Raw genomic sequence first — 19,764 nt, forward strand, 5'->3', positions numbered from 1 at the left:
CAATTTTACCTCATCCAACCGCAGCAATTCCTCCGCGCTCATGCTGCCCGCATGCCCGCCGGATGTGCCACTGCCGCCGCCCACCCCGAGCAGCAACTGTTTGCCCTCCTTGCGGGCCTTTTTCTCCTTCTTCCGGCGGTCCTTCTCGTCACCGTCCAGCCCGGACAGTGCGCCAATGACGGACAGGCCACCGGATGATCCAATACTACCACCAGCACCACCACCGCCCGCTCCACCGCTTCCGTTGCCTGTGCCACTGTTATTGCTGCTGCTGCCGCCGCCGCCTCCTGCGACACCGGCAACTCCTTTCTTCATAAAATTAAACATAACTGCGTATGTGTGTGTGTGTGTGTGGGGAGGGGAGAGTGTGTGTTATATCCTTTCCTTTCCGGTTGCAAATATTATTCTTCCGCTTCTTCTTCTTCTTTTTTTCTTATTTAACGCCGCTGGTCCGTGGGTTTTCCTGTCGTGGAAAAGAGAAGAAGATTGTGTTACTTAAAAATGTTTTGCTCCAGCACACAGCACACACACACACACAACCGGGCGCGTTTGCTGGTCGTGTTGCGCTATCTTTTGCTTGTTTTTTCTGTCTTTTTCGTGTAGGCCCAAAGTATGCGGTATCCCGTTATGATTTCGTCACCCCGTTCGCGACCACTGCTGGGTTGGCGGCGACGGGCTGGGTGTGGAATGTTTGTGGGCCAACCGTGTTTTTACTCTCTGTTTACCCTCCACTTCACCAAACGGGGAAGGGAGGGGGGGGGGGATGTTTGGTGGATTTTATGTGTGTGTGTGTGTTAGCCCTTCCCTTTATCGCCCGTTTCCCGCAGCGTTATCAGCGTTACCGGACACTGTTCGAAAAAGGTGAATCTGCTCGCTTGGCTTGGCTTTATCTTTCACGCGCAAACAACACCACAGCCACACCTGAACTTACGCAAATGGAACGTGTCACCAGCAGGGCCAGCTACGATCACATGCCTTCGTGACACTTTCCACAAGCAAGAAGCGGTGGTTTCTAAACCACCGCAAAGACGCATTTCGCGACCAGTCTCGCGCGGCAGGCAAATCTTGGACTGTGTCTTGGACTACTTAATATAGAAAGGGGCGTGTGTGTGTGTTTGTGTGTGTGCGTTTGCGTATTATTAATATGCATCGATGGTTGCTTTCTTTTGTGGCCGTTTGTTTTTGCTGCTGCTGCTGTTCCTGTTTCTGTTTCGCTGTTTTTGCTTCTTGTTTTACCCGCCCAAGCCCTTCTAGCGATTTACGAAGGTTCCGTGGCTTTTTTTTTTGTTAAACAAACAACAGACACGATGCGGGAGAAAAAAAGGGAAAACAATCCGGCGCTGTGGAGAGAGACCCCCTCCTCCGTTTCGTCACTCGTCTGGCTCGCGGCTGACCGCAGCACGGACGCGCGGGTTCGATTCCGCCACGCAAAAACGGTGGGAGAGCGCGGCACGGGTTTTAAGTTCGATTTTTGCGGTTTTGTTCTAAGGGTGTTGACGCCTGCTTCGTCGCTCCCAACCAACGACAACGGATACATCACCGAGCGCGCGTGTGTGGGTGACGGAAGACGACCAGAGACAACCAGCAGAAAAGGGCTAGCACAAAGCAAAAAAACACACACACACACAAACACACTCCTAACGAGGGAATTGGTGGTAATAACAACCGTCCGTCTGGCTGCTTCCGCTCTTCACCCGCAATCCGGGCCCTCTGTCCCTTGGCGAGACGGCCGGATTGTTCTTAATCAAAGCGACACCGAAGGCTGCTTCGATTCCGGGAACAGTAGGCAGAGACTTTTCCGCACACACACACACACTCTTTTGTGTCACTTTAGCACTCCGACGGGACGGAAGGGCGTGTACAGTCTGGTGTGTCCGCGGGAGTCAAATTAGGAGCAAGAACGCAAGGAACGTCAACCCCAAAACTTGAGGGAGACACAATTGAACACAACTTTACCACACACACAGGGGCACTGCTCTCTGTCACTGGTCAAAAGTCCCGCAACCCTTGGCCCTTCTCTTCACTGTCTTTTTTTGCGTGGGAACAGGTAAGTGACCCAACTAGAGCGGAGGAAACAGGGGGACAGTAATTGTGTGTCGTGTTTGTTTGTACCTATTGGCAGCAACCCTCTTCCTGGCGGCCGGGGTTTTCGGGAGTCGGCTGGTCCGTCCAAGATGACGACGACAAACATCTAAACGGGGGAAAGCACTCTACACACGCACGCACCGCACCACACACACGGCCGCTCACGTTCGCGTTCGCGCTGGCAAATAGCACGGGAAGCAGACCAGAAGTCAGAAACACACCAAATAAAACGCACACACACACATACACACACACGGAGGCACGGAGGGAAAAGTAGTCCACACTCTTCTGGGCTCTTGCTGGCTGGCTGGCTGGATGTCGCGCTTGGCCGTTGGTGTGTTGTGCTGTTGTGCTGCGCCGCGCGGCTGTTCTCTTTAGAAAGAGCAGCAAGCGATGGAAAAAAAGGGTCGAGTGCAGCTGTGCGAGAGAGTGAGTGGGAGAGCGTGCGTGAGCGAGCGGTGGTGGTGGTGGCTGGAACGGCAGCAGCACAGGGCGACAACAGAGAGCGCCCGTCCCGCGAGAGCGTGAAGGAGCGAGCGAGAGAGAAAGATGGCTTTTAAAAGTTTTTTTTTTTACTGGAGCGCTAAGGTTACGCTCCCGGGTTGAGTGCTTCGCCGCTGCTGCTGTCTGGAAGTAGTGATGGATAACGTTGGCAAAACTCCGGAGTCGACTCCGATTCGATTCCAATTATTTCGGAACCGAATCCGGAAGGTAGATCCGGCCAGCATTGTCCGGAGTCGTTCGGAATCGCCTGGAATCGCCCGGAGTCGTCCGGAGTTGTTCGGAGTCGTAGTCGGAGTTCGGAGCCGGCCGGAGTCAATCGAAGTCGTTCGGAGTCGTTCGGAGTCGGAGTCGTCCGGAGTCGTCCAAATTTTGTCCAAAGGCCTGTATACGAAGGGCACGCGCAAAGGGAAAGACAAAACAGGACATGAAATGTCTCATAACAAGCACATTGTACCGGACGGCTCCATCACACTCGATGGCATTGCCTTCAAAATTACAACAGATTTCCATATTACCAGTAACAGATCAGAATATGATCTTATAAGAGAACTTTTCGAATTACAGACAACAAATATGATCGTAGAAAGTAGGTTTAGATATATTAAGGTTAAGTAGGTTAGTTATTAATTTTTGTAGAGCATTCTTCTCCAAACACTCATGTACAAAACGATCCAATATGCCTCATGGCACTATTGTTTATGATGGCGTTGAAAAGCTACTGCTAAATTTCGCAAATACTAGGTTCAAATACAAAGCAAAAGCTCCTGGAGTGTCCAACTGGACTATGAGAGACACTTTGCTTTGTTTGGCATCGAGACATTGAAGCAACGGAACTGCAACGCTCAGAAGCTGTTTGTCGTGGGACTTTTTGACAATGGGATCGACACGCCCGCACTTCTTTCGAAGCTCAACATGTATGTCCCGCTGAGATCGCTACTCGACGTGGAGGAACACCGCACTCGCTTTGGCTCCTCTGATCCGTATGTTATACGTATGTGCCGTGAGTTTAATGTCATTTGTGATCGTCATCAACCTGACATGTCGCGCGCCACATTGTTAAATAGTACTCGTGCCGTGCAACCTTTTACGTGTTAGCTATTGTAACTTAAGACTAAACGTGACAAAACGATGACTAATACATGACTGAAATGTAATGTATGTTAGCGCATTCGCTTCAAGAGGGCAACTCGCGGTCCGTTGAATTTTAATTAACAAATAAAAAATAACAAAGCAAAAGGGAAAAATAAATTGAAATTTTTACAACAACAACACCGAACTCCGGTTACTGTTGACTCCGACCAACTCCGATTCCGGTCGACTCCGATCGACTCTGGACGACTCCAAATGACTCCGATTCTATACGATTCCAATCGACTCCGGACGACGCCGAGCGACTCCGGGTGGAACTAGTGGTTTGGATTTGGCCGGAGTCGGAATCGGAGTCGAGGGTGCGCTCCAAAGAGCACATCACTATCTGGAAAGGCTCAGTTTTTGACGCTCGGCTCGACGGTTGCGGAAGATAGGCGGAGGCTGTGATGTGTTGCGTACTACTACTACGCGACGTTCGCCATTGTTTTCGTCTATTGTGTCTATCTAATTGGTATGGGGACAGCTCGAACGAGCTGACCTACTTATTTCTAACGAATTCTGTTTACAAACATAATTTATTCTATTGCACACATTTCGTTCGCACGTGAAATGTTCAAAAACCGCTTACGCAAAATTACATTTAAAACGTAAATTTCTTTCTTTTGCATTTCTTTCACATTTTGAAAAAAAAATAAAACGCATCGATCGAGCCATGTTTTCATGTTTATGTATCACTGTCATATTCATCATCAGACGGAATTGTTTTTATTTACACACTGTGTACTTTTTGTTTCGCTACCCATCACGCACGCACGCACGCACGCACCAACTCCACCTCCCGCTATTGGGGTGAGAGAGTACAGTGTCTGTCGAGGCTTGTTCCGCAGCCCCACGCGTTCGTGGTGTGCATGGCCTCCTCATCTCTCCTTCTAGGCAACGGGTAAACTACCCTTACTACCCTCTCTTCACTCTTCACACAACTCTTACGCACGCTCTTCACTCTCTTTCTCTTTCTCTCTCTCTGCTGCTGCTGCTTTCTGTGTTGTCGCCTTCCTCTCCCTTTTGTATATTATTTCAATCAGTCACATTTTCTCTTGTCTTTCTGCCAAGTATTTCTTCTTTTTCTTCTTCTTTTTTTGTTACTTCGTTTTTTGTTTTGTGTTTCTGTTTGAATTCTATTAGCTTATCACTGTTTTGTTACTTCTTACTTCTTGTTTGTTTTGTTTTGTTTTGCTTTGTTTTCGCATTAACTTTTTCTCTCTCGCTGTCTCGTACCTAATTCTGACTAATAATTCGTCTTTCCGTTTCTTACTTGCGTGTGTGAGACTGCACCTGACCCCGACTCATTCGTCAGAGATTCGTGGCATGAGTATATATAATATATATAATGTGTTTTTTTGTTGCCGACGCTCGCGCGCTTTCCACGCAAATACTCTCTTTCTCTCTCTCTTTCTATATATGTGTGTATTTTTGCTGCCTACTTTCTTCCTCTTCTTCCGCTCCCCCCATTCGCCAACTATTGCGCTTGTTCTGTTTAAAAAATAACTCCAATCAGAGAATAATTACGAGTGTGTATGTGTGTGTGTCTATCGGTGTGTTTGTGTTTGTGGTTGGAGAAAAACTTAGATTCTATCCATGTTAAAATGCAATTGGGGCGCAATTTATCCGCGCAACCCATTTCCTGCCTAAATCCTAACCACCTCCCCGCCTCCCCCTTCCTAATACGGCACACCTCTCTCTCCCCTTTCTCTCCCCTTCACCCAGCAGTCAGCTTCTCCTGAACCCTCTTCGGAGGATACGAGATCGTGAGAAAAGTGGCATCGAGTTGGGGTATATGGGAGGGGAGGAGAGGATCGAGAGGGTGTGGAGAGAGCTGCTTGTTCGTGGGGAGGGGGTGGGGAGGATGGAGCGTTTGAGTATAATCGTCATTATCATCTTATCTCCGCCCTTTTCCTTTCCGTGAACACTATAAATAAATGGACATAACACGTCCCATCATCATCGTCATCATCATCATCATCAATCGCACCACTTAATGCGTTAAATGCACTAATCCGTATTTTGTTTTTTACGTCCTCCTCTGCTTCTACTACTTCCCCGTTTCCCCAATATTTCCCCTATTTTCACTAGGCTCGCGAGCACACACACACGCATCGCATCGGGACGCACACGATGCGAAGATTAAGTAGAGAGTGAGTGAAATAGTTACGTGACTATTTAAACTATTAAATGCTTCTTGTTCTTCTTCCCCTAAAAAAAAACACGCCACCGATCGCGAGGAGTGGCGCGAGATGGGAAGGGGGATGTGGCGTTACGCGGCCTCTACTATTAGTCCTCCCGCTATCCCGCTGGCGGACCGTCCTTAAACTACCTGTAATACCATTTTCCTCGTCGGTACACGGCTTCCCAATCCGAACAACAAAAAAAAAGAAAAACAAAAACTGGATACAACCCTCACCCTCCGCTTCCCCCGTTTTAAAACCCTCGCGCGCCTTTTTCATGGGGGTCGTGGTGATGGTGGTGGGTTGAGAGCACACTGGGAAAAGTAGTACGCAATGCGAAGACGGAAGAGCACATTTGTTTTTTAACCGCATTATCTTCTCTCTGTGTGTGTATGTTCTATGTTTGTGTGTTAAATGCTTTCACTAAGAGTTCACGCAGGCGTGCTTGCTGCGTGCGTTAAAATATGGCCATTCTTTAAAAACTGTCGCTTCTGCTGCTGCTTCTTTCTTCCCGTCGTCGTTGTCGTCGTCCCGGCTGGCATTTGTTGTTATTCATAATAATCAATCGTTTTGCACTCATCATCTGGAGGAAAGGGAAAATTAAATAGTACGCAAGAAGCATCGCGCAAGCACACGCGTCACATACCTTCTAATGTTGCAGCAACGAGGTCAAGCTTATGCGCTAAATGTAACTTGCTTGCGGTCAAGTCCATTTCTAATACTTCCTTAATCTGTGTGTTTGTGGGAGGGAAAAAGAAGAATATTAGCAAACCGCAATGTGATCTCCCTGCGACCGACCAACGAAGTTGCTCCGTACCTGTAAACGATACTTGCTAACGTAAACGTAGAGCTCCTTCAATGCGGCCAGCGTATCGAACTGCTGCTGGTGGATGGATAACCTTTGCATGGCGCTGCGCATCTCCTGATCACTGATCTGAGGCATCATGGCAATGTCGGCATAGAAATTGGAAACCATTTCCCGGTACTGGGGCAAGTCCTGTGAAGATGAAGGGAAAAGTATATGTGTTAGAGAGAGAAAAAAACCGACATTAAACCCGGTCACTTACCTTCGCGAACAGTAGCTTGTTCGAGGGCGAATCCTTCCCGAGCCGGTACTCGGTCGTGGAGCACGCGTCCATGAACGTTTGCGCGATCACGCTCAGGCACACGTCGACCGAGGGCGTTTTGTAGATGTCGAAGATAAAGTCCGGATTCTTGATGAAGTTCACCCAGAACCGGAGCGGCAGCCCGTTCGACTTCCACGCGTGTATCACCTCCGGGTCGTGGATGCCGTGGTGGCGGGCGGCCGCATCGAGCAGATCGTACAGCCACTTGACCGCCGGCGGCAGCGCCTCGTTCACCGTCAGGATCGTCGCGAACAGGTCATCCACGAACTTCTGGATCGTGCCCTTGGTCGCGAGCAGGCGCGTCAGAAAGATCTCCGGTATTGCTTTGTGGTGGCTGCCGCTGCCCGGACCGCCACCGTACAGGGCGCCGTGGGCGGACGAGGACGACGAGCCGTGCTGATCGTACGACGACAGCGTGGAGAACCGGTCGTCCAGCGGCTTCACCAGATGGAACACGCCGACCTGCGACTGTTGCTGCTGCTGGGCGGCTGCGGCGGCTGCCGCGGCGGCCGCCTGTGCCGCCTGTGCCGCGTGCTGCTGATGCACGTGGTGCGGATGCAGGTGCGGATGGTGGTGATGGTGGTGGCTGGCACTGCCAGCCAGCAGCGTGTCGGTCGTGTGGGCCGGCCCCATCGTGCCGCTACTGCCGCACGAGCCGGGCCCGCTCGCCGCACTGCCACTACCCCCGTGGGGTAACGTGGCCGACGACGACAGATGGTGGTTGGAGGACGGCGGATTGTTGATGTAGTAACAGTACGGGAAGATGTGTCGCCCCGGCGTATTGTAGCCGTCGTGCGGTCGCGCAACGAGCGACATGACCGCCGACTCCTTCACACCGTAGTGCGCGAGCGTGTTGAGCCGCTTCCACCCGTGCACCGACTTGGTGGTGACGTCCTCGTCCCGCAGCACCAAATGGCCGCCCCGGCCGTGCCGCCACTCGAGGTCGAGATCGTGCACGCTCGGGCGCAGCGAGAACGGCGTGTTCTTGAACAGCGCGTCCAGCACCTTGCTCTTCACCTGGCTGATCGTGTCGCAGTCCAGCACCTTGCACTGCACCTTCTCGTCCAGATCGTCCTGGATGATGTGCAGCGTCACCACGCTGTGCACGATCTGCTCGCGCAGCAGCCGGTCCTCGCTCAGTGAGTACCGGGCGTCGTGCGTGACCGCATCGACCAGCCCCTTCTCGATCTGGTGCTTGATCGCTTTGTACAGCAGGAAGAGCGAGTTGCCGGCGTAGTTGCGCAGGTAGTCGTACATGCAGAGCGCCATGTAGTTGGTCAGCATCTTCTCCACCACGCTCTCCGTCCGGCGGAGCATCAGCTGCGGGTGCTTCGTCATCACCGACTTGTCGATCAGCCGCAGCAGCAAGCTTTTCAGTATGTCCGTCACGTAGTCCATCTGATTCATCAGCACTATCATCAGCAGTGACGCCACGTTAACTCTGTGAAAGGGAGAAGCACAACAAAAAAAAAACAAATGTTAGTATTACGTGCTTGACAAACGAACTCGCCTCAATCGCCACTCCACTCACTTGTCCCGTATGGTGAATGTTTTCTGCGCCTCGAGCGTGTCGATAAACAGCAGCAGAAAGACGCGATTGTTGATGAGCTGTTCGAACATCACCATCGCCTGATCGTAATTGTTGCGCTGATGCGGATGGCCGTGGTGCGTCCCGTGGCCATGGTGATGGTGGCCGCCACCGCCGCCGCCGCCGTGCAGCTTCGCACCATTTGCCAGCAGCACCGGATGGTCGGCGACGCCCGGGAAGAACACCTTCATCACGTAATTGACCAGGTCGAGCGTCGGCGTGCCGGAGCTCTCGAGATCGGCCGTCAGATCGGTCATGTCCGTCTGCAGCTCCGCGAACGCCTGCTTGCACTCCATGCGCACGTTGCTTTCGAGCGTGTCCATCTGTATCTGGATGCGCTTGTACTCGCGCTCCGCCAGCGTGCTCTTGCGCCGGTAGATGAACAGGATGGCGAGCAGGGAGAGCACAAAGAAGATGCCGCTCACAATCACCCCGAACAGGACGTGCGAGAAGGCGTATGGTTTAATTAGATCGTACTTGATAAAACCTGGCAAAAGAAAAGAAAAACACAAAAACCTGTTTTAGATACCGTAAAGACAATTCCCTCTATCTCCTTGTTTTGCGCTAGTGAAGGGAATCAAGAAGTTTTCGTGGGAATCGATTCCGGCTAACTCGGACATTTTCTGGAAAATCGATTCCGGAATCGGCTCTGGAATCGGAGTCAGCTCCGGAATCGGAATCGGCTCCGGAATCTGAGTCGGCTCCGGAATTGGTTCCGGTACGTATTGATAGCTACGTATTGATAGCGAAGCATCTAAATTTAATTGTAAACGATCAATTATCAATTCCCGGACTGATTTCGCTTCTGAAACTTCTTATTTCAATTCACGTACTGGTTCTCATTCCGGAGCTAATTCCAATTTTTCAGTCAATTCTCATTCCTTTTCCGAAGCAAATTACGATTCCTAGGTCGATTCCGATTCCGGAGCCGATTCTCATTTCGGAGTCGAGTCCGGAATGAATTTCGGATTCGGGATCGACTCTGGAATCGCCTCCGGATTCTACTCCGGAATCGGTTCGGGTAGAATCGGCAGAATCGAAATCGGTTCCGGAATCGGCTCTGGAATCGGCTCCAGAATCGGTTCCGGGATCGGAATTGGCTCCGGAATCGGTATCGGCTCCGGTGTCAATTCCGGAATCGGAATCGACTCCAATATTGGAATCAGCTCCAGAATTGATACCGAACACGGAATCGTAATCGGGTAGTTCCAATTACAAGCTCTCACCACTACTTTGCTACACGTACCTATGGGGAAGCGCAAGTTGCGACCGACGCGCACCACGACGAGCGGCAAGTCGTTCGCCGTCGGCACCCCGTTCTCGTCCGTCGCTTCCGGCTGCTCGAGCGGCGGCGTGCAGACGAGCTGGGTCGGCGCCAAGCTGGTCACGTTGCACTGGGCCGTCCCGATCGTCACGTTCACGTCCGTTTCGTCGCTCGCCGCGTTCAGATGTTCGCCCTCGATCACGAGCGTGTCGCCCTTGTACAGCTTGACCGCGTTCGGGAACGGCTGGTAGACCGGGTCCTCCACGTACACGATCGCGGAGCGCAGGTTTTGAAAGTGTTTCGGCAGGTTGCGCACGGACAGCACGCTGTCCATCAGGAAGTTGATCTGGAGCAGCAGCTGCAGCTGCTGCTCGGACGGATGAAACGGCGACAGTGGGGCGGACGCCGCCGTCACCAACGGGCCGGACGTTGGCGACAGTGAATACTGGGACGGTAGCAGCATGGGCACGGCCGCCGTTGGCGGTTGCTGCTGCTGGATAGGAACGGTGCGACCATCGGCCGACACAAACCCGGACAGCATCCGGGGCGGCGAGTAGTCCCCGGCCCCGACGCCGGCGACACTTAGATTGCGCAGCTGGATTTGCTGCTGCTGGAGCAGCGTCCACGCTTCGCGCACGGACGGCGACGGGCACTCCATCTGGTTCGAGTTGAGCACGGCACAGATCGACCGGTTCAGCCGCTCGTCGTTCAGGTACACCTCGATCTCGGGCAGCTGAATCGCGTCCAGATTGGTACCGTGCACCGTCATCATGCGGCCGCCGCTCAGGAAGCTTTTGAGCGGTTTGATCTGCATGATCTTCGGATCGACCGTATAGTTGTACACGCTGCACGTTTCGTACCGGCTGTGGTACGTTCCGGCGGACCCGTACGCGGACGAGCCGCGCACCCGCTCGCCCGACGTTCCGGCGCTGGTGCTGCACGCAAGCGTACGATTGGCACCATCGATGCGCAGCGTCAGCACGCGGATGTGTTCGGGCGAGCGGGCGGCCGACGTGACGCACGTCAACCGGCTCGATGATGCTTGCGTACGGTTGATGCGGCACTCGTAGTCGTCCAGGTAGGCGATCGCCGCCGTACCCACGTTCAGATGCTTGCCAATGATGGACAGCTTGGTGCCGCCGGACTGGGGGCCCATCGTTGGACTGAGGCCCTCCAGCCGGACGTCCCGATAGCGGAACTCCACGCTCGACATCGTGTAGCCGGCCTCATTGCCCACCTTCACTGGCGCCGACATTTCCGATCGCACCGGGCCAGTTCTGCACTCAATCCGGACGGAGATTTCGTACCGTTCCAGCTCGCACGGCACCTCACCGATGTGGATGCGACCCCGTACGTCCTCCTCCCGTATGCCCAGATTGCTGCCCTCGATCGTTACCAGCGTGCCGCCCTCGATCGGTCCGCTCAGAGGTTTAATTAAATCGATGCGAGGACGCGGACAGCCTCCTTCTTCACCGCGACCGCGCAACATCATTGAACCGGCACCGCCATCGATGCAGGACTCGTTGTAGCTGCACTGCTGGCCACACCACGTGCACTGGTACTTTGGATCGCGCGTCACACACAGGCTGCAATCGGCATGGTCCCGGTGCGAGCCGAGAATCTCACACTTGTACAGTATGACCGTCACCGTATCGATGTAGTGATTTCGATTCCAGTTCACATCGACCGTCGCTTCGTACTCGTTCGTTGCCGCTTCATATGAATACTGCAAAAAGAGGTGGAAAAGAAAGAATTGTTTAATGATTTGTGTAAAAAAGACAAAACTAGACTCAGGGCAACTTACCAGCGTCTTCTCGCACACGATGTACTTGTTCGCCTCGACCCGGGCCGGCAGCACCATGTGCGCACCCTCGATGTTAATTGTGCACAGGAAGCCGGTGTGAGCGCTCTGCGGCCGGGGCAAATTTTCAATCTCCAGCCGTATCTCCTTCGGCACCTTGTTCGGCAGCAGAATCGGCCCGGCCCGGTGCTTCAGCCGCGGACAGGACGCCTCGTTCTGCACAATGTTGGCCGAATTGCGACACGCGGTCGTGTTGAACGCGCACCGATTATCGTAAATGCACCAGTGGCACCCCCAGTTGCTCACCAAACACTTCCGGCAGGTGTCGTGGCGCGTACAGTCGTAAAAGGCGAAGCTGCGCGACACAAAGTCTTTGTTCGTTTCCGAGCTGCGCACGCTGAGCGGCACCAGCACGTGATCCTGCCCGTCGGGCAGGGCGGGCCGCTCGTTTACCGGTGGCGTCGAGCAGATTAAACCCTCCTTCGTGACGTTCGCGTCGATCGGGGTCGCATTGCCGAACACGCACCGGTACTGGGCGTTGTGGGGCAGCTCGGGCAGCGTTTTAATGACGAGCCGCACGACGGACATCTGGCCGACGGGGACGCGGTCCGGCGCTACCATCTCGAAGTCTATGCACTGCTGGCCTGTGCCGATGGACAGCCAGCGGGCGGCGCTCGTATCCTTCTGGCAGGCCGTCCGCACCGTGCAGCGCTTCTCCAGCGAGCACCAGCCACAGTACGGGTCGCGCGACTCCAGACAGGCGGAGCAGTTGCCAAACGTGCCGCAGTGTTCCACCTTCATTTTGATGATCTGTAAAAGGGGTGGGTGAAGAAAAAGGCCAAAGGGAAGTTAGTACTATTTTAAGGTAACATTTGGTACGGTTCAGTTAGTGGTCGAGCGAAAGTGGACGTGCATTTTTGAATTTTTGAATTGCATTTTTTTTAAATAAATGACGCTTTTCATACAATAAAACTAATAATATTGTACTCCACAACTATTTACACAAAATCATAGACAAAAATATACTATAATTAACCAATAGTTCCATGCGAATGAGTTTTCAAGATGATTTCACAGTAAAATGCAGATGTAAAGGTCGATTTAGACCTTGCGTTAAAAGGGAACGTGAAATTTTGCTATTTGTTGTCGCTATATTTCATTAAAAGTTAGTCAGAATATGGTTTATCGTACACCAACAGAAAGGAAATTAAATTTTCTCCAACTATTTAGAGTCATTAAAATTAATTGAGTAAAATGAATTTCCTTGTTATTTCCCGCTGAATATTTTTGATTTGCACCGTGAACAAAGCGGAGAATCACAAGGAAATTCATTTAATATATTATTTCTTTATGTTTTATATTCTTGGACAGTTAGATTTTATTTCCTTGCTTTTGGTGTAGGATAAACCATATTCTGAATCAGAGTTACAGGATTTGCCAGTCCAATATAGGTTTTTTCCAAGTCAGTTTCCAATGTAAACATTGTTACTCACCGCATGCAAAATGTTGTTCCAAATCGATCTGACATTTCATGTCCATCATCATAATTTTTAATTTCTACAGCATGATTTTCAACACGACTCAAGCTGGATTGAGTTTGACAGATCTTTGTGATGTGTTGAAAATCATGTTTTGAAATTGAATTTTCATTTTGAAACAAATAAAACATTTGACAGCTGTTGAAAAACATCTTTAATGCGATGAATAACAATGTTTACATTCGAAACTGACTTGGAAAATTGGAACGTAAATTGGACCGAGTAGCTTACACCATCAGACGTGTGCAAGTGCAAATGGTAGAGGGCAATGGTTGATCAAAAGGACTATTGTTATAAAAAAGTGGACAGTTGTTGATTGGATTGGTAAACCCTGTAATGAAATGTAGCAGAAAACTTCAAAATTTCACAGCCAATTTCGCTCGAGCTGTAAGCCTTAAGCGGAAAATAATGAAAAAATATGTTAAATGTAACATTAACTCTTCAAAACGTAGCCATTAATGGGAGTTTTTCATATTTCGATAAATAATTGCGATTTAGCATTTAAAAAAACAATAGTTCACGTTCATTTTCACTTTACACTTTACACAACAAAACCCTTCACCCCGAAAAGCTTACCTTTCGCTCCGTCAGCACGTACAGATGATCGTTCGTGGGCGCAAACATGCTGTCCGGCAGGATGGCCGACCCATCCTCATCCACCAGCATTCGCTCGTACTCACCGGCCTCCCGCCCGGACAGCAGCACCTTCCGTATCCACCCATCGTTGCTCCCAACGAACGCGAGCGTATGTGGCCCGATGCTCGTGACCGCGATCGAGGTAAGCGAAACGCCTTCCCCGAACGCGAACCGGGCCGACGCAATCACCGGCGTCACGCCACTAATCTTCAGCCCCACGTGGCAGAAGCTGAATATGTTGCCGAGCGAACCGGCCACCGGACACTTGCCGTCGTTGATCGTGCCCGAAATGTAGCCCAGATTGCGATCCTTGATCGTGCCGTTAAAGCAGGCTGTGTAGCAGGGAAAGAGATTGAAGTTAATTGTGAATCTTGCGACCAAAATACACACAATAAGAAAGCAAACGTACAGTGAATGTTCTCGTTAAACACCTCCTCGATGTCCTTCAGGCTGTACATGCAGATGGCGGAGCGGTTCTGCGGCTCGTCGGTGATTTCCTTCGACGGAGAAAACACCGCCACCAGCAGATAGTCCTCCCGCTTGATGCCCATATCGTTGCTGAGCTTCTGGCCGGCCTGGGCCAGCTTTGCATCGCGCAGTATGTTGTAGTCCGTCCCGTTCACCATGCAAGTGATGGTTACCTACAAAACAGACGAAAGGTAAGGTTATAGAGATGCGCCAATTTGCACGATCCTGATCCTCTCGAAAGCCCTTACCTCCGTGTAGCTATCATAGTTCGGATCGTTCACGCAGATCCGTGCCAGCCGCGTCACGTAGCCGGCCTCGTCCGCCAGGTGGGACTTTTTCTGCACCAGCACAAAGTACGCATACTCCGTGCTGTTGAACCCGTACACGTAGTTCACCAGAAAGTGGTCGCGGTACTTTACGTCGATGTTGATGTTCGACTGCTGGATGGAAAACTCGGCGTACGTCAGATCGTCCAGCCGGCGGGACGAAATCGCCGGCACGTCGTGCCGATAGTCGCCCACGTTCGTGAAGGTCGTGCCGACGTACATGATGTCCTCCCGCTTCCACGACTGGTACCGGCTCGGCCCAATGAACGCGTACGTCGAGGACCGCTCATCGTTCGCGGCCAGCGCCACCTCGATCGGCTTCGACGACTCCGGGAACCGGCCGCTCAGGTAGTAGATGTCGCACGCGCCCTGATGCACGCTGCCGCACGCGATCAGCGTATCGCCGTCCCGGTTGTACAGCAGCACCTTGTTCACGTTGTCCGTCTCCACGCTGTCCAGCACGTCGGGCGGGCAGCCGGCCGCATGGCACTGGGCCGAATCGAGCTTCGGCCCCGTAATCGCTTCCCGCAGCAGCGTCAGGTTTTCGTTCAGCTGCAGCACCCGGTTCGTGGCGCCGGCATAGAACAGCCGCCGGGTCGGATCGTACGTCAGGTGGGTGAAGCGGCTCGTCCCGTTCGGCAGGCTGTACCGCGCGATAATATCGTCGAGCGGGCCGCCGTGTCCGGCGTGCTGCTGCTGCTGCGCTCCTCCCCTGCCGTGCCCATGCCCGCCATGGTCCGGGCCGGTGCCGGCCGACTGTTGTTTCCCCTTCAGCACAGCATCCAGCGGCAGCATGCCACCGACCAACCGGAGCAATAGCAAGCGCACTAGCAGTTGCATACTCATACTGTTGCCGCTGTTCGCACACTACTGCAATCGACCGAATGCAGCAGCAGCAGGCGGCGGCGACGGCACAAACACCGCTCTCGTTTTGTGTGTACACTGCGCGTGCTGCTGTGCCTGCTTTGTCTGCCTGTCTGTCTCTGTCTCTTTCGCGCTCACACAAACACGCTCACACGGGCACTCCAGACGAGAAGCCCGTTTGCAGAATCTTTTCCTTTCTGTTTTCTGCCGCCGTCGTCGTCGTCGTCGTCGTTGCTATGTTTTCGCTCTGCGTGTGTAATATCTCAACGGGGACTCTGTGGTAAAAAGGTAATAAAGAGAGCACAGAACACAGAAAAGAAAGAAAAAAATTATGAAGCAAGGGTGAGAAAATCCAAAACAGAAGAAGAGCATGTGAAGGGTAGGGGGGGGGGGGGGGAGAGATGGAAAAGGAAGTTAGAAGTGAACGAAATTTACACACAAAAATTCCATTCGCAAAAGGATATCGTGGAGTGTGTGTGTTTGTGTGTGGATGGATGGATGAAGGGACGCAAGCGCACATACGCGAAATTATGCACACGCGCGCGCGTGCGGAAAATCGAAACACACACAGAACATTAGCCAAACCTGATGAAGGAGGATATGGGGGGAGAGGGGCTGAGTTTTTGTCAAGCATGTGTAAGAACACTGATCCAATGATCGGAGGGGGGGGGGGGGGGTAGAAACAAACGGGAAGCGACGGTGTGGGAGATGGAAAGCGTAAGCATAAGCATAAAGCGAAAAAACTAGGGGGAGAACGAATGTGTATGTGATGGGAAACGGGAGCGAAAGAGAGAGAGAGAGAGGAGAGAATGAAACGTGCAACGGGCGAGATGAAGAGAGGAAGAGAGAACACGGGGGGGTAAGAGTGCTTTGTGCAACCCCTTGACAAAAACAAGAAGAAAGAAACTGAACTGAAAGGAAAGGAAGAAAGAACTCCAGCAAAAAGGGGGTTCGGGTGGGAGCAAAAGGGTGGGGGAGGGAGTGGGGGAGCCCACGAATGATTGGGTGCTTATGAGAAGCGCACTCGCGCCCCCTTTCTTTTGCGCGAAGAGGGCTGCTTTTTCGTTTTTTGTTCGATATTTGGAATGCACACACACACACACACATGCCTCCTTTCTTCCTTCCTTCCTTCCCAGTGTGTATGTGTGTATGCACCCGCGCGTGCAGTATGTCTCGTGTGCAGTCGCGCGGATTGTTTGGCGGAGTACAGAGAAGAGGAAGGAACGGAACGGGGGGGTTTCTTTTTTGCCTACCGTTCTCCTGTTTCTGTTCCTGGCTCCCTGCGTGCACCACCACCACCTCCCCCACTCTCTATCCGCTGAATGCACCAGCAGCAGAAGCGCTGCAATTGTCGTCGCCCCCTCGTCGTCGTTGTCGGCGGCGGCTTCGTGCTCGTGCTCGCGCTCGTCCTGGCACGTCGTTCGGCGGGGAGTCCCTGCTGCCCGTTCTAGTCCTGCACCGCCGTCGTCTCCCCCGTCGTAGTTGCGTTGTCGCTGCGGCTGCGGCGGCGGCGGCGGCTGCTGCTGCTGCTGCCCTCCCTCCCGTTGGCGGCGTTGAGTGGTTGCGTCGACGACGTCGTTGTTGTTGTTGCTGCTGCTGCTGTTGTGTTGTTGCGTTAATTACCCAATACGCTCCGCCGCTCGTTGCATCCATTACGATTCGCACAGTCCCATCTTCACAGACACACGCGCACGGACACTCTCCCTCCCCCACACAAACACACACGGGCGCGCGGGGGTCGTCCTCGCCGCGGGGACTAAGGAGAACCCCTTTTTTTGATTTGCTTTAAATTGGCCACCCTCCGGGGTTTTTTTTCCACCACCGCACCGTTTTCAGAATGAAGCACCACACCAGCACCACTCACAATCACTAATTGCCACTTTCCTGTGGGGCCACCGATGGCACGTTGTGAAAAACAATGGCCTCCCCCCTTGGTACACCGTTTGGCGAGAAGAAAACAACACACACACACACACACACACACACACACTTACGCACGAAAGCGAAAAATAATAAAATACACTTTTCACATAGCACAACTTTTTTTTTAATTCCAAAATTACCCCTTTCTACTCCTTCTTCCCTTTTCCAACAAAAACACTCCTTAAAGAAGAAAGAACACACGGGGCACACGGAGATTATTCGTTCACAACTTTCGGGGTCGGAATTTTCGGTGCTTCTGTGTGTGTCTTCTTTCTTAGTAGGCGGCCGCCATCTTGCCTGCCCCGCTGCTTGTACGGAATGGCTTGTGTGCTGTAGCCTCCCACACTACCACCACCTTCTTCTTCTTCTTCTTCTTCTTCCGCTTCACTGGGCAGCACTGGTCGACAGAGACACGGGTCGTATTTCGGACTGGTTCGGAGGCGTTTTTCACTGACAATTTCCACACCGTTCCGCACCCGTGCGCGATGCCGTGAGCGTTCCTGCACGCTTTCCACCGTACCGAAGGCACCGAATTAACCGAATTTCATGCATGTACGGCCGAGCGCAAAAAAAGCTGTGTGGCACCAGCTCCGGAGTTGAGAACACACACAAACGCAAACGCCACCACCGCTGCGCACCTTTTGCCTTGTGGTGCCGTTTTTTTCTCCTATTTGTTTATGGCCAAACTTGTTTATGACAAGATTAATAGATTCTTTCCCTTTATTCTTGCTGCTCTCTCTCTCGCAAAGTGCAAAGATGGCGGACGGGCTTCGGGTTGACGTTTGCTTCGTTCAGTTCGTTCGTCGCAGCGCTTGTCGCTTTCGTTCAGCTGCGAGATTTGAATTGGCCGTTGGTGGGGCGCAAGAGGAAAATTATAAAAAATGTCCTTTTTTATGCAGTTTTACACAAAAAAGAGATCACTACTTGCTAAGAGAGTGAATAGCTTAATAATAATTCAATTATAAGCACATTTGAAGCAATCAAAATAACAATTGTGTGACAAAAGAATAATTGTGTTTTAAACGACACCCAAACCAAAGCCCAAATGCGATTTTAATTCGACCCTCCTTTGTTACACTTTATTCACACCGTTATTCGGAGATTTTGTTCACAATTCGAACACGTGGCAGTGGCCGCCATTATTTAGCTTAATGTAATATTCTATAATAATTTCCGTCGCTTGCTATTTAGCTTTCCGCTTCCCTCACAGCTCCTCTTTGGCATCCTGCTGCTTCTTTTCCTCCAGCTGCTCGTACAGGCACTGGTGGTTGCCGTTCTTGAGCACATTGTCCTCGCACAGGTACTCGATCAGCGGTTTCTGCTCCTGCTTCTCGAAGTACCACTTCTCGATCACGTCCTCGTACCGCTCGATCAGCGTTTCGCACTGCGTCTTCATCTGCGTAATCTCGGCGGACGGTTTGTCCCACAGCTCGTACGGGATGCCCAGGTCCACCTTGACGCCCTTGTCGACCAGCCCGTGCAGCGTTTGGAACGTTTGCGACATGCCCTTGGCAAACCGGGTGCTATCCTTACGCTCCTTGTGGATGTTGTACTCGAGGATGCGCTCGCACACGTTTTCGAGCGTTTCGAGCAGCCGCAGCTCGCTCCGCCGGTACTCGGTGCGCTTCTTGGGCTTCACATCGTCCACCGAGTAGCTGTGAGGCAGGCAAAAGCAAACAAGCAAAAAGCAAACAAAGGGTAACATTAACATCGAAAAGCGTGGAGGGTAAACGAAACCCGAAAACGGATCGACCTACCCGAGCTCGATGACGTCGTGCGAGCGGCCCGTTTCGCTGAGCCGGGCCTGCAGTTCGGTGGCGAGTATTTTGCACGCCTCGCAGCGATCCGCATACTTGACGCCTTCGTTCTCCTCCGGTCCACCGTACGTCGCGGGGATGAGTAACGCAGCAAGGGCGAAAAGTGCCAGCACTGTATGCTGCATGGTGGCGTTGCGATCGGCAACAGCTGATAGCGAACAATTAAGAAACGAGGCCTAAGATGCCTCGGAGAATGCTACGTCGCCTTTCCGCCTCCCTCCTTATCAGACGATCCACCACGACAGCACCGCAATAAGGAGCCGGTTTGTTCAGGAGCAAAGCGTTTTTCCTATTTGCTTTCTATTGGGGAACTCGATTTGGCCCTTTTGGCAATCGCTTGATGCACACACGCACACCGTCGGGTTGGGATTTAAACTGCAACTAACTTCTCTGGCGGCAGCAAGACACACACTGCTTGTTGGCTGCATCAGACGGGGGTAATAATAATAACAACATAACCACAAATACAACACGGTCAAACGGCGCAGTTTTGAACCGGGCGCTGTAAACCC

The 19,764-nt window shown here is 52.1% G+C and overlaps 3 protein-coding genes across 6 annotated transcripts in view; all 3 read right to left on the reverse strand.

Moving 5' to 3' along the window:
• Window positions 1–3,722, reverse strand: part of LOC120959816 (unconventional myosin-XVIIIa) — a 29,275-nt gene extending 25,553 nt beyond the window's left edge. For 2 of the 4 annotated variants that reach the window (XM_040383470.2, XM_049609571.1), the window contains exons 1-2: window positions 2,113–3,722; window positions 10–463 (exon numbers count right to left, since the gene is read on the reverse strand). In XM_040383470.2, the coding sequence (XP_040239404.2) occupies window positions 10–327 (318 nt within the window). In that variant the 5' untranslated portion in view covers window positions 328–463; window positions 2,113–3,722. Of the gene's footprint in view, window positions 1–9; window positions 464–1,666; window positions 2,091–2,112 lie in introns of those variants that run through there. The other 2 variants (XM_040383474.2, XM_049609572.1) reach the window with 2 other exon arrangements.
• Window positions 3,723–4,383: 661 nt separating this feature from the next.
• Window positions 4,384–18,172, reverse strand: LOC120955505 (plexin-B). The gene is made up of 11 exons (XM_040376419.2): window positions 16,766–18,172; window positions 14,571–15,787; window positions 14,264–14,495; window positions 13,795–14,186; window positions 11,684–12,490; window positions 9,862–11,605; window positions 8,559–9,102; window positions 6,968–8,468; window positions 6,718–6,897; window positions 6,547–6,631; window positions 4,384–6,483 (listed from the first exon to the last, which is right to left on the reverse strand). The coding sequence occupies exons 2-11, from the start codon at window positions 15,492–15,494 to the stop codon at window positions 6,449–6,451; spliced, it is 6,444 nt and encodes a 2,147-aa protein (XP_040232353.2). The 5' UTR covers window positions 15,495–15,787; window positions 16,766–18,172; the 3' UTR covers window positions 4,384–6,448.
• A 309-nt stretch (window positions 18,173–18,481) lies between these two features.
• LOC120955748 (protein canopy homolog 4) lies at window positions 18,482–19,705 on the reverse strand. The gene is made up of 2 exons (XM_040376870.2): window positions 19,193–19,705; window positions 18,482–19,090 (listed from the first exon to the last, which is right to left on the reverse strand). The coding sequence occupies exons 1-2, from the start codon at window positions 19,375–19,377 to the stop codon at window positions 18,640–18,642; spliced, it is 636 nt and encodes a 211-aa protein (XP_040232804.2). The 5' UTR covers window positions 19,378–19,705; the 3' UTR covers window positions 18,482–18,639.
• Between the last annotated feature and the right edge of the window lie 59 nt (window positions 19,706–19,764).

This window comes from Anopheles coluzzii, chromosome 3 (genome assembly GCF_943734685.1).
Source record: "Anopheles coluzzii chromosome 3, AcolN3, whole genome shotgun sequence".
Lineage (NCBI taxonomy): Eukaryota > Metazoa > Arthropoda > Insecta > Diptera > Culicidae > Anopheles > Anopheles coluzzii.